The sequence below is a fragment of the Eublepharis macularius genome, chromosome 17 (genome assembly GCF_028583425.1).
Source record: "Eublepharis macularius isolate TG4126 chromosome 17, MPM_Emac_v1.0, whole genome shotgun sequence".
Classification (NCBI taxonomy): domain Eukaryota; kingdom Metazoa; phylum Chordata; class Lepidosauria; order Squamata; family Eublepharidae; genus Eublepharis; species Eublepharis macularius.
The window spans coordinates 27,516,498-27,528,753 of record NC_072806.1 but is presented as its reverse complement, the minus strand read 5'-3'; the positions used below and the strand labels follow the sequence as shown (position 1 = coordinate 27,528,753).

Sequence of the window (12,256 nt, the reverse complement as noted above, 5' to 3'; positions counted from 1 at the left end):
TCTCACCCACTCACTTCTCCCAAACAGTTAACTGTTAGAATGCAGAATGGTTGCCCTTTACTGCTGCTCTTTTTCCAAGAGAAAGCTAATGACTCCATGTCTGTGCCTAATAAGAGGAGAGCGCCAGGAAGGCGACCTTTGGCCAGAACCCATTTCTGCTATGTTTATTTGCTCATGAGGACCCTGCAGGCCATGTCCACGCCACATAATTCCTTCCTCACCTTCAACAGCCAGCCCAAAGGACCCTCAAAGAGATTCAATGGAATTAGGCAGAAGCAAGACACTGGTTGAGCAGAGCAGAAAGAGATGATCGCTCCTAACCTATAATTTGTCAATCATGAAGCATGCAGAAGACCAAAGTTTCAGTCAACACTTCATAAGCAAGGTCAGGCAGAAGGAACAAGTGCAACCCCCTAACGAGATTCAGAAGCGCTAGGGCCACAAGAGTCAACTTCAAAGACCCAAAGAGGTCTCTCTGTTCAGCCTCTGGCAGGAAAGGTCAGCAGACTGGGGGACACGGGCAGCCCACATGACATGCAGAATATGTCTACATATGCATGAGAAAAAGCACCCCATTTGCAACCCAGCAATCTTCTAATTCATTACCACAGGTAAGCTGCAACACAGCACGGCTGCTGGGGAGCTGTATATTCAATGCTTTGCAGCAGCCAGAGAATGCATAATTAATGTGATCAGGAGCATGCAGAGCGAGCCTGCTCTGCTAACTGGAATGCCCAGCCACACAATTATTGTTTTCAATTCCAGTTCACTGTGTGCAAAGATCTCAAGGCCTGGTTAGTTTCATGCTGCTGTGTACACATTAATACCCCACCCCCCACCACCTTCACCAGTAAAACACAATCTCGTATCAATACTGAGCCATTTGTTGAGAAAGCTCTACTCCTCCATCCAGCTAAATTCAGTGCTAGTAATAAGGTAACGTGTCTTCCAAGTGAAAATGTATTATGAAAACTAATTAATTGCTTTCCAGTAATGAGAGACTTGCCATTTGCAAAAACCAGAACCCACATAACACAAGAGCTAAACATTGTTTATTGAGAAAGGAAGGGGAAAAAAAACCACCCTCCCCGATTTGAATGACCACTTCCCCATTTGTTCACATCAGTCACAAACAAATTCAAAAGGAGTATTTGTCGGCAAACAAACACAAGAAATGTATATGGACAGGTAGCAGACCTGTGCGGTCAGCAGCCCCAAAAATGCAATCTTAATTGAAGTGAAAAACTAAAGCGGTGCTTTGTAGTTGCCTAGATTTCCCAGAGGGATGAAGAGTCAACGCTTATCAGCCTCTCTCAGAAGAGACAATTTTGATTAATATCAGGCTCATCTGACTCAGTCTATTAAACCCTGAAGGAAGGATATTCTTCAGATAGAAGAGATACGTCTTTGATTAATAATTCTACCATATTGTCATTCCAAGCATTAACAACTGCCTGGTACCTGTGGCAGGAAGAAAGGCTTTGAATACAAAGAAGGGAGAAACCTGGATTGTGCTCACAGAGGTGCCAACACTGTAGTAGTAGGGAAGGGTGTTCCCAGAGTCCTATTCCACCCTCTCTAAAATGGAACCCATCACTAGCCTTCCCAGAATGTTCGGAGGGATGGTGCAAAAATCAGACATTTCGCTATTCCAGCTCTGCCTAAATAAAATAGAACCTCCGTGGCAGACACAACCGCAGGTCTTGTGCAGAACGTCATTTTCTACTCAGCCAGCAAATCACTACTGTGGGGATTTTCTTAGTGCCAGCACCCTCTCCTTCCTCCACTGACAACACTTAGCCATGCCTCCAAAACACAGGAGACACTTGGGTTGATAAAGAGAGAGCTGCAAAGCGTGCTGGAACTTGCACCAAACTTGTACCAGGCAGGAAGAAACCAACTGAAACCTGTGTTTTGAGATGTTCTACAGAGAGAAGGTCCAGCTCTGCCAGGCTGCTTATGCGAGTTGAGCAGCATTCTTCCGGATGTTCATGATCAGCCTCTTGCTATACTCCTTGTGGTTGACAGGCTTCACATCCATTGCTGTAGCCTTCAGGCGTGATTCGTCCTTGGGAAGAGAAAAGCATCAGGTGAGGACAGAGACCAGGAGTGGGGATGGTGAGCTACTAGCAATCTCCTGATACGGCAAACCACTCTCTCACCCAGAGATAATCACACCACCTTCTACAACAGAGAATATCCATCTCTACAGAAGCATCGTTTGGGAGAAACCAGGGCTAACGACAAATAATTCTCTGTCTTGTGCTTTGGAGCATGTGAATCTCAGATACTCAGAAGTGGATTTTGATCTTCATAAGATCAAGTGGCATTCTTCTGTGTAAGAGAAAGGGGAGATATCCTTTACGTGCTGAAGTTGTAATTTCTTTGCTATGCTGCCTGGAATAAGGAAGGCCACAGAGGCAAGATAGCCTTTGTGACATACTGGTTGACAGGCTTCTCCAGTGAGTCTGCAGACTTGCTAGGGGATTTTATTGGATTTTGTTACAAATTTCTGGATGAAAGCATTTTCTAAATTGTGAAAGTAGACAGTAACATACTGGACACTTTCCTTATATTACTGTTTTAATTGCTTTCTGAACGGGGAATAAGTTAGCATAAGTAGGCCAAATTGCAACGCTTCACAGAATCAGCTTGTGACATTCCCCAGAAAAGTTACCATCAGGCATTTTTCTCTCACTGTTCCAGGACACAATTTTTGCCCTTGAGACAGTTACTCCGCCAGCGAAAACAAGTTTTGTTGTTTGTCTTGAACAGCTGGTCCTCTGCCATCATAAATCCCAGGACAAAGACTAGTAGCATTCTCAGTAATTACTTGTAGTGATCTTAAAGTATCATTTGTATGCTCAGAGGAATGGTGAGAATCAGGCGATTCAGTGGAGGTGCGATCTTTTACATGCAAACACACCCTATATAAGCTGTCAGCACACTATGATGTATGAATTTGTCAATCTAGATTTCAGTGAGCCAGAATACTGAGGTTATTAAAGGAAGGCAAACGGTTGAATCTGGGGTAGGGGAATAGTCAAAGTGAGAGGGAGGGGAGAGAAGCAGTCCCACTGCCAATGACTTTCGGCTTTCTCAGTCAACACCCAACCAATTACTAAGGCTGCCTGACCTACATCAAAAATATAAAGCAGCTTACACATTGCCGCTGTTTTGGATAAGGATCAGGAAGGAAGCTGCTACCACCAACCCATCCAAGCACTAATCCTGGGGCTGCCCTGAGGGTCACAGCAGAAGCGGGCAGGAGATGCAGAAACCCTGAGAGAAAGGGGTGAGGTGGCATATTTCCACCCTGCCTCTGACACAAAGCTTTCTGCATTCATGGGGTTGGAGCCAGTGATAGCCAAAGATCCTGGGTCCTTTCACCTCCCCTGAGGCGCCGAGCCAAGGAGAAGTTGCTCAGGTACCACATCCATCCCAATGACAAGGGAAGGCATCAAGTTTGGCAGCAGTAGCAGCACAGCACGTCCGGGGCTTCTGCTTGCCCCAGTATGGCAGCTACTGCTCCAGGACCCACCCCGAGCTCCTAGCCACAGCCATGGTTCTGAGGCTCACAGGGAAGGACTTGGCCCCTCAGATGCAACAGCATAGTATTCAAGGATGCAGCTTACTGTGGTGCCACCACTCTGGGGCATAGACACTGGCACGGCAGCACTCAGAGCTTCTGCTCGATAAGGACTGCAGCATATCCCACAATCCCTTGGAACAGCTGGTTTGGCGCCCTTCTGTTATCTGGGGTAGACTGGTATCCTAGGTACACCTTGTGAGCAGGCTGGCCCCAATTAGGCCATCTCCAGTACGTTGGTAGGCAGAATATGGGCAGAATATGGAGACCAATTCCTCTGAGGAAAGGCTGAAGGAGCTTGGAATGTTTAGCCTGGAGACGCCTGAGAGGTGATATAACCACCTTCAAGTACTTGAAGGGCTGTCATATAGAGGATAGCACAGAGTTGTTTTCTGCTGCCCCAGAAGGTTGGACCAGAACCTCCCCACCATCCATCATTGTCTCTACAGCTTTTCTGTAATTCCTGAAGCAAGCTTTTGAGGTCTGAGTGATGTCAAGCAGGGACTGGATGTCAGTTGGAGTTTTGTAAAAATAGGCTGAGAGCAGCTAATGTCTTGATATATTAGGATTCTGCATGATTATACTGAGATTTTAAAGTTTGCAAGCTGCCTTGAGTCCCGTAATCCAGAAGGAAAGTGGCATATATTTAAAATAAATAAAGGATGTAAAAACAAGAATGACCGCTCATCTTTTGTTTTGTACACACTTATCTCACAAGTAGTGACCTGGAAGTTAAGTCAGAATCCAGGCACGGACTCAATGATACTCAACAGACCTTTCTTGATAGGGAATGCTACAGGTCCAATGGTTTCAGACTGAAGAATGTAAAAGACAGGGCCTGAAGTTTGTGGTGTCAGTGCCTCACTCTTAACATTAGACTCTGTTTCGCACGTTGTAACCAAATCTGCTACTGTCAGTGTGGTAGTATGCCACTGCTTTTGAAAAGCAGCTGTGTTATGCAGAACGGATAGAGACCTTTTAAAACTAAATTCTCCGAAAGACAGGCCCTGGAGTATAAGGTGAGCAACTGTGAGACTGACTCTGCAACTGATAAGGGGATCTGCAGCCCAATCATCTCTAGAAGTTGAGTAAACTGGTGGTACGTGAAATAAGGAACTCTCTGTCCAGGAGTGACGGTTTCAACTAAAATCTCTTTCAAAACAACAGTCTCTGTTGAATATCTTCCACGCCTCCCTTGCTTCGCCTTCATAATCCCTTTCCTCCTGAGAAAGGAGAGGATTTGCGTGTTGCAAGAACGCAAACGTCCTCCTCACATCTCCCTCCTACTGAAACTGAAATAATGGTTCCATTTATATCAGGACTTGGGCCTTCAGCACCGGTAACAGATCTCTCAGACCAGTTGGTTAAGAAGAGCAGGTTTCTTGGCGGGTTGAGATAAAGCTTTTCTTGCTATTGGGTTTGTCTTGCAAGGAATTTCTCTACACTAAGATTTAATCTTGGTCTTCAATGCAGGAGTCTCAGATTGGCTGCAGTTAGTATCATCCCCCGCCCCCCAATTTAGAAATCTCATTCCACATTTGCAGACACTGATCTGGAAGCCAAATTAGACTACGAGGACTCGTCTAAAGTGGGGGGGGGGGGAGAGAAACTGCTTCCTGTGGCAGAAGGTGAGCTAGCACCTGCACGGGCTAAGGCTTTGTCCAAATTGGCAGCTTTAAGACTTGCTTTGGGTGTAAATGGCATATGCATGGAAGCTCTAGAAACACTGTGTGCTTTATTCAGACAAATGATGTGCAACAAGGCATGATCAGATTATACCATTTTCACCTCGGTTTGTGGGCATGTTTTGTGCACCATAAAAGCAAAAGGAAAGAACCATAACTGTACTGCTTCCACATACAGTTAAGGTTCAACAAGAACTCTCCAATATATCATCTCTCTGCAGTAGCAAAAAGAAAACTGGAGCAATGAGATAGGGCCCTCTCTCCCTCACTTGACTCAAAAGCTGAAAAAACCATTGGAGGGGAAGAGGAGTGCCTCGCTCTCAGAATAAGCTTCAGAGGTCATGGCTTGCATGCACAATTCCCACGTGGGACTGCACAGAGATGAGCAGGGGCACTGAACCATTCTGCAGAGCTATATACAGATCTTACCATCCAAGAGGGCTATGCTGATAGGTTTGTTTTTCCAAGCAGCTGTTTACACCAACCACATCACTGGCACACTGGTTTGGGGAAAGCTTGGATTTGATTCCATGTAAGCACAGTTTCTTTGCTATTCTGATCGAGAACAACATGTGGGCAAACATTTTACTTGCATGTGCTGGCATATGGGCAGGCTGTGCTGCAGATCAAGAGGGAAATGCCCCACCCTCAATGACAGGCACAGCCAGCCATGTCATCTTAATTTATGTGGTGTAATAAATGACACAGGGAGAGCGGGGAAGAGACTATGGACAGCCCAACCAGACATGAGAGATGGGTGCTCTCTCGAAGTCTTCAATGTTCCATAAGAGTGACTCCACCCCCTTCCAGCTGCTACTGGCCCCAGCAAGAGAGGGAGAGATGGGCAACTTAATATCCATGCGTAAAAAAAAGCATGAGATATTTGTCTATTTTAAAACAAAAACAGAGCATGAAGGCAAGGGGAGCTAAATCCTGCACTTTAGGGCTTGATGCATATTTCCTATAGCTGAGCTTACCTCCAGTACAGTGTGACTATGAGAAAAATGCTTCAAGCACCAAAACCAGGGAATAATGCACGGGAGGGTGCACAGTTTAACCTTCTTTACCCCTGAGCTCTGTTCTTGTATAAAAATAAACCCCACCACACTTATGATACAAATGAGTGGACTCCAAAATAAGGATCTACCTATTATGTGTGCCTGTGTCCTTTCCTGTGTTACCCTTTGCAAGTTAAAGTAATGGAGATGTTTTCTCCCATCATCCTGGAATCTGAGAAGGGGAATCCCTTGATTGAAAATCCCCTAAAATCTCATTCCACTTGAGTGGGATGGTGGTGGTGTTACATCAGAAAATGTGTTTCCATTCAAAGCAATAGAATCAGGTAATTCAAAAACACACTACTAAATTAAAAAATATTTCTGAACATATCCCTAACTGAACCCTAAGAAAGTTATTCCTGACATCAAGGCACAGATTTGCTATCTGTTTGGGGGGGGGGCAGGGGGAGAAAGATGTGTGCACATCTGACTTACATTGAAAGTCTCCATCTTAACTCGGATCCGAAATTCATGCGTGGTGAAGTTGGCTTTCTGAAGTACCTCATCAAAAGCATGCTCATTCTGTTGAAAACAAAACAGGACAAGCAGGTGTCACCAGGTAAGAGTGAGCTTTGCAGAAGACCACCACATCTTTGGGAGAGGGCAAGTAACCAAAACAAAATGGAACAACACAATATGAGGCATTGCTAAGAGTTTCAACTGATGTGAAAAAACTAGCTTCAAGCTCAGAAGCCTCATTTTAGGACATGAATGTAAAATGACACATTAACCCCAGGAGGAAGAAGTTCCAACTGTGATCACTGTCGATGCTTTCTTATGATCCCTCAGCACACCAACATGGGCAAACATTTTGTTTTCAGGATCTTAGCAGCAGCAGCAGCAGTCAGCTATTGCCTGAGTCATCTGAAATTCCAGTTGTTTGAAAGGAGACAGGGGCTGAATGCCGTTTTGGTTTCTACACTCAGTACTGACAGAGAAAGGATGAACTTGCAGTTTAAATAACAATAACATTCGATTTATATACCATCCTTCAGGATGATTTAACACTCACACAGAGTGGTTTACAAAGTATGTCATTATTATCCACACAACGAAACACCCTGTGATGCGGGTGGGGCTGAGAGAGCTCCAGAGAGCTGTGGCTGACCCAAGGTCACCCAGCTGGCTTCAAGTGGAGAAGTAGGGAATCAAACCCGGCTCTCCAGATTAGAGTCCTGCGCTCTTAACCGCTACATCAAACCGGCTTTCTTAACCACTACTGGCGCTCTTAACCACTATACCAAACTGGCCAACAATCAGGGTTCAAAATAAAGGAACTGGTTCCTTGAGTAACAAGTGTCTACTTCTTCTCAGTACAAATTTCTTCCAGGTCCAAACCCAACCTGAGTTCCACTGTCACATTTTTATGCTACTCAGCTGGAATGTCAATGAAACTCATGGTTCACCCTTCCTCCATTTTATTCTTACAGCTATCCTATTCGGCAAGGGGTGAGGGACCTAAAGCAACCCAATAAGCTTCAGAGCTGAGTGGGGATCTAAACAGAGATCTCCCAAGCCCTAGTCCAACTGGCCATTCTTAGCTATTACTGGTTTTATGTTTCATCTCCAGTCTATCCTAAATACATATGGAAGTCTTGATGCCTTGTAAACTGTGCTTATTTGCTCCAGAGACATAATTCTAGCATTTCAGGCTAATGACCGGGTGCTGCCATGCAAAGAATACAGTTGTCAGATTAGACCAATGTGGGTTCTTTGGGGCAGAAATGAGAAGCATTTCTGAACTTGAGTTTAGGTCAAAGTCCAGCACCTAACAAAGTAAAAAACAAGCTCTCTCATTAGCACACAATCACATCTTTAATATTGTCACAGTTTTGACATTTATTTTCTTATACTTCTAAATTGAACAGATTGTTTCTGAGGCTCAGAGTGTTAAAGATAATTTGGAACAATATAATATATTGACAACACACATACAAATGTATGGCTAACACATTCCCAGACATCTGTCACTAACTCCTGTTCTTTGTTCTCAGAAAAAGAAGTTAAAGGAAGGCTCAATTCATGCCAGGACTCAGCCCCACAGAACTGGATTTCACTACAAGGGCCAAATTGGAATTAGAGAAAGAATGGCCTTAGTGCCTTTTCTTCAACCCAAGGAACAGCAGCCTATCTTCACATAAACAGAATTAAGGGGGTGTGCTTTGCAGATTAATCAGCAGGGCGTCCAGGCAAGCTTCAGTTTTGGTAACTCCTTTTCAGAAAATTAAGCACGAGGAATACGAACCCCTATCTTCTGTGTTATTTGTGTGCATTTTAATAAGAATGGCTTGTGTCACCCTTCCATCACATGGAGAGCAGTAGAAATCTAGAGAACTCTGGCACAAAACATGATCATGATCTTCCTTATGATGCGGAAGTAGGAACCATGGCCTTTATGTATCTTGAAAACGAACTGTGCAGACACTGAGAACTCATCCAAATAGTGCCTTCAGAAGACCGAATGAGAAATGTAAAGTTTCCAGAAATTTTAAAGACACTGAAAAAGCCACCACCACCATTGGCAGGGCACAGGTGGGGATTGAAATAACTTTCTTAACATAAACATACTTTACTGCTTCAAATATAGCAAATGTCTCATCAGCATTATCATTAACATATCTCATAGTAAACCACCTGGTCTCCTATGCAGATGATGACAGCAAAGAACAAAACAGGTCAGCTACAAAAAATGCAAAGGTACTAAAAAAAGAAAACTAAACCTGGCCAGAGTAGGACTGGGTATGCTTCTGGAGGTATGGTAGAGAGAACATCTGAGTGTCAGTGAAAGAGAAACAGGAGAGCCTTCTCAAGCCTTTCACAGCTTAGAGAATCTTGAATCGGAAGAGTTGGGGACAGGAAGGGATTTCCATATTGTTGCTGTGCCACCATCAGGACTACATCAATATCATCATCCTCAAAAGCCCTCCTATACAAACAAGACTTCAGAAAACAGGTGGATCCTCAATTCACAGGTTGCATCAAACAAAAAATAAATTCTCCAACTTGCTTAACTCAGAAAACTTGTGTTCCACAAGGTAGCAATGGAAGGGCTTCTTGCTGCAGGAACTGAGCCCTTGTTTTTTAGCTGGCAGTTGGTTTGCACCTTCACAATGATGTTTGTCTATCAGGATTTTAACATGATGTCCTTCCATCTGAAGCCCGAAGGGTGGAAACCTGAGAAAGGGCCTTCTCAGTTGTGGTGCCAAAACTTTAGAACTCCCTCCGAGATTTGCCTATCTCCCTCTATTGCGGTCCTCTGCCAGCAGTTGAAGACTTTGTTTCATCTGCCAAATGCCCAATAACTTACAGATTCTCATCCCTGTTCTTAGTCATGAGTGTGTTTTAATTGAATTATTTTTATATAACTTTAAATGTTTTAAGTTTAAATTGTTTATTTTAATGTTCACTGCATATTTGGGTAGAAAGGCAGCATACAAATGCTTTAATAAATAAAAAATAAATATAGCTTGTTTGGGTGCTTCCGGGATCACTTTTTTGCTGCTGTCCTTATTGGGCACAATGAACATGAGAAAGTGTAGGGCTACCAGCTCCATCGCTTGAATTTCAACATGATCTATTACTTGAAGTACTGTCTGGTGTTTCTGTGCTTTCTTGGGCCTTGGAGAAGCTATTATCTTGCTGGAGAATGTGCATGAGCTCTAATTTGTACCCACTGTGAATTGCTTGATGCACCCAAAGATCCATTATGGACTTTCTCCAGGCTGGACATAATCTTTTGAGGCTTTCACTGATTAGTGGAGGTCTGGCATCATGCCTGATAGAATTTATGTTCTACTCTCTGGCTGGTGGGGAGTGGAAGCAGGGGGGGGGGGTGTCCTGTACTGGAATCTTGACCTGTACCCAGAAGGTTTAAAATCTGCATTCTCTGGCTTTGACCTGCAGAGACAAAAGGATTAGAGAATCCCTGCCTGGATAGTTTGCAGTCATCTCAGTTAGATGAGTAGGGCATATCCTTTTGGTGGATATTCTTTTCCTCAGTTTCTACTAGGATCTAGTGCCCATGTTGGATCCTCAAATAACACCCCCCCCCCAAAGGGAAGAGTAGAGAAATTAGATTTGGAATCTTGATCTATGTTCCAGTATTTTAACCAGAGATTTCTCCTTATCACAATATCAGCCCTCAGAGCATGAATGAAGAAACGTGTTGCACCTAAACTGGAATCTGGTTATGGCAAAGCCTGACAGAGTCAGCACGAAGGTCCTGAGGAGTTGCTTGACTCAGAGTATAACCACTCTACAGTAGATGAAATTTCCATCTCAAACTCTAATGCCCAGGGGTATAGCTTCATGGACCTTGCAAGAAGTGAGTTTATACTTTTTGCCCCTGGGTCTTTCAGATGCCCATTTCTGGGAACCAGCATCCCAAAAACAGAGTCACCACACGGGCATCTATTAGTGGCTTTAAGGAAGCTCATGGTACTGATGGAATGAGAGCCATGTTTTTAGAGGGACTGGGCAGGATCCTCTTATCTTCAAAGGGTTCTGGGAATGGAACGAGTTGTGGGTGGCAAGCTTACATTTAGAGAAGATTAAGGAGACCTCTCTCTAGGTTTGGATGAAATTGTTTGGCATGCTCCCCAGGTAACAGGAGAATGGTGAAAGCACTTGCTAGAAGAAGAACCTCCAAGCAAAGGGATGGAAAGGAGGAGGCATCTGATAGCTGGACCTCATCTTCTGGCCATTCTTCTAGTCAATTTTCAGAGGCTAGAGACGAGAAGTCTGCTGCCTTTCAGTTTCAGAAGACTGCATCCTCTTGTTGTGAAAGAGAATGAAGAGCATTAATTCTGATGGGCAGAAGGAACTACTGCCCTGGGAGTCAGGGGTCTGCTTGTGTAAGATATGAGTGCTTCCCCTATGGGGATCTGAGGAGATCCAATCAGAATCTGAGAGTATTCTAAGTTGTTTGATCCTCTTGTTGGCCTTTTCCCCTCCTCTTCCTATGCCTAAACGAGAAGCAAAAGGGGGAGGAATGCTGATTCTTGCCGTTTTATCATTTCACGGTTTTGGCATCATTTGTTCTGTGTATCTTTTACCACTGACTGTTTAATCCAGGCACAGATGTACAGGTAGAATGAAGCCATGTCCAAACTGGTGGTCAGAGACCTGTGGTCTGAAGATGCAGCAGAACTGGCCAATGGAGTGAATACAGTAGTCAATGCAATCACTTAGTGGCAACTGAAGATTCCTGGCAACTGAAGGTATGACTGAGTGGAAGGAGAGGTGCCTGTATCAAACTTCCACTTGCATCATAAGTGGGAAGGTTGGGATGGTCACTAGATGAGCTTTAACAGAGGACCATGGAAGCGCTTTACGCACTTCCACTTATACTCACAGGATCTTCTGAAGGATGTTTTTCTAGCATTCAGAAGTACAGAGCATCTGAAGGTGGTACTCCAAAAGAATCCTCTAATCTACCAGATCCAAGGTGTCAGATGCAGGATCCTGTCTGGATGCTGAAACAGGAGGTCTGGGCAATATGCCAGAGTGTGAAAACTTGGCAATCCAAGGCTGTCGTGTTCACTGTGGAGAGACTGGGATACAGCTTGTGCAATCCCTGCCTATCTTCCAGATGGCCCTGGGTATGAAGGGTATAGGAGGGAAGGCATGAAACCACTGGAACTGTACCTGATGCCTTCCCTGGAATATAACATTTGATGTTCACTGGCATGGCAAACCTCTGGCCTGCCACAGTGAAAGAATACCACTTTTACTAATGGACCACCTGTGGACCACCATTCTGTGAGAGAGGGAATCTACCAGATTACTAGATTCATTTATCTCACAGTCAGTTTAAGATGTAAGATGCAGTGCCACTCTGTTTACATGACATGATGGTCATGTTGCCTGAGGCCACCTGCATTACCTGGCCTTGCAAGTCTGGGGAGCAACATGTAGCTAGCCAG

The 12,256-nt window shown here is 44.3% G+C and overlaps 1 protein-coding gene across 1 annotated transcript in view; it reads right to left on the bottom strand.

Annotated features, from left to right (window-relative positions):
• Positions 1 to 1,035: 1,035 nt before the first annotated feature.
• RPA1 (replication protein A1) overlaps positions 1,036 to 12,256 on the bottom strand; it is a 62,977-nt gene continuing 51,756 nt past the window's right edge. The window contains exons 16-17 of the mRNA XM_055001949.1: positions 6,768 to 6,854; positions 1,036 to 2,068 (exon numbers count right to left, since the gene is read on the bottom strand). Coding sequence (XP_054857924.1) covers positions 1,958 to 2,068; positions 6,768 to 6,854 — 198 coding nt within the window. The 3' untranslated portion in view covers positions 1,036 to 1,957. The remainder of the gene's footprint in view (positions 2,069 to 6,767; positions 6,855 to 12,256) is intronic.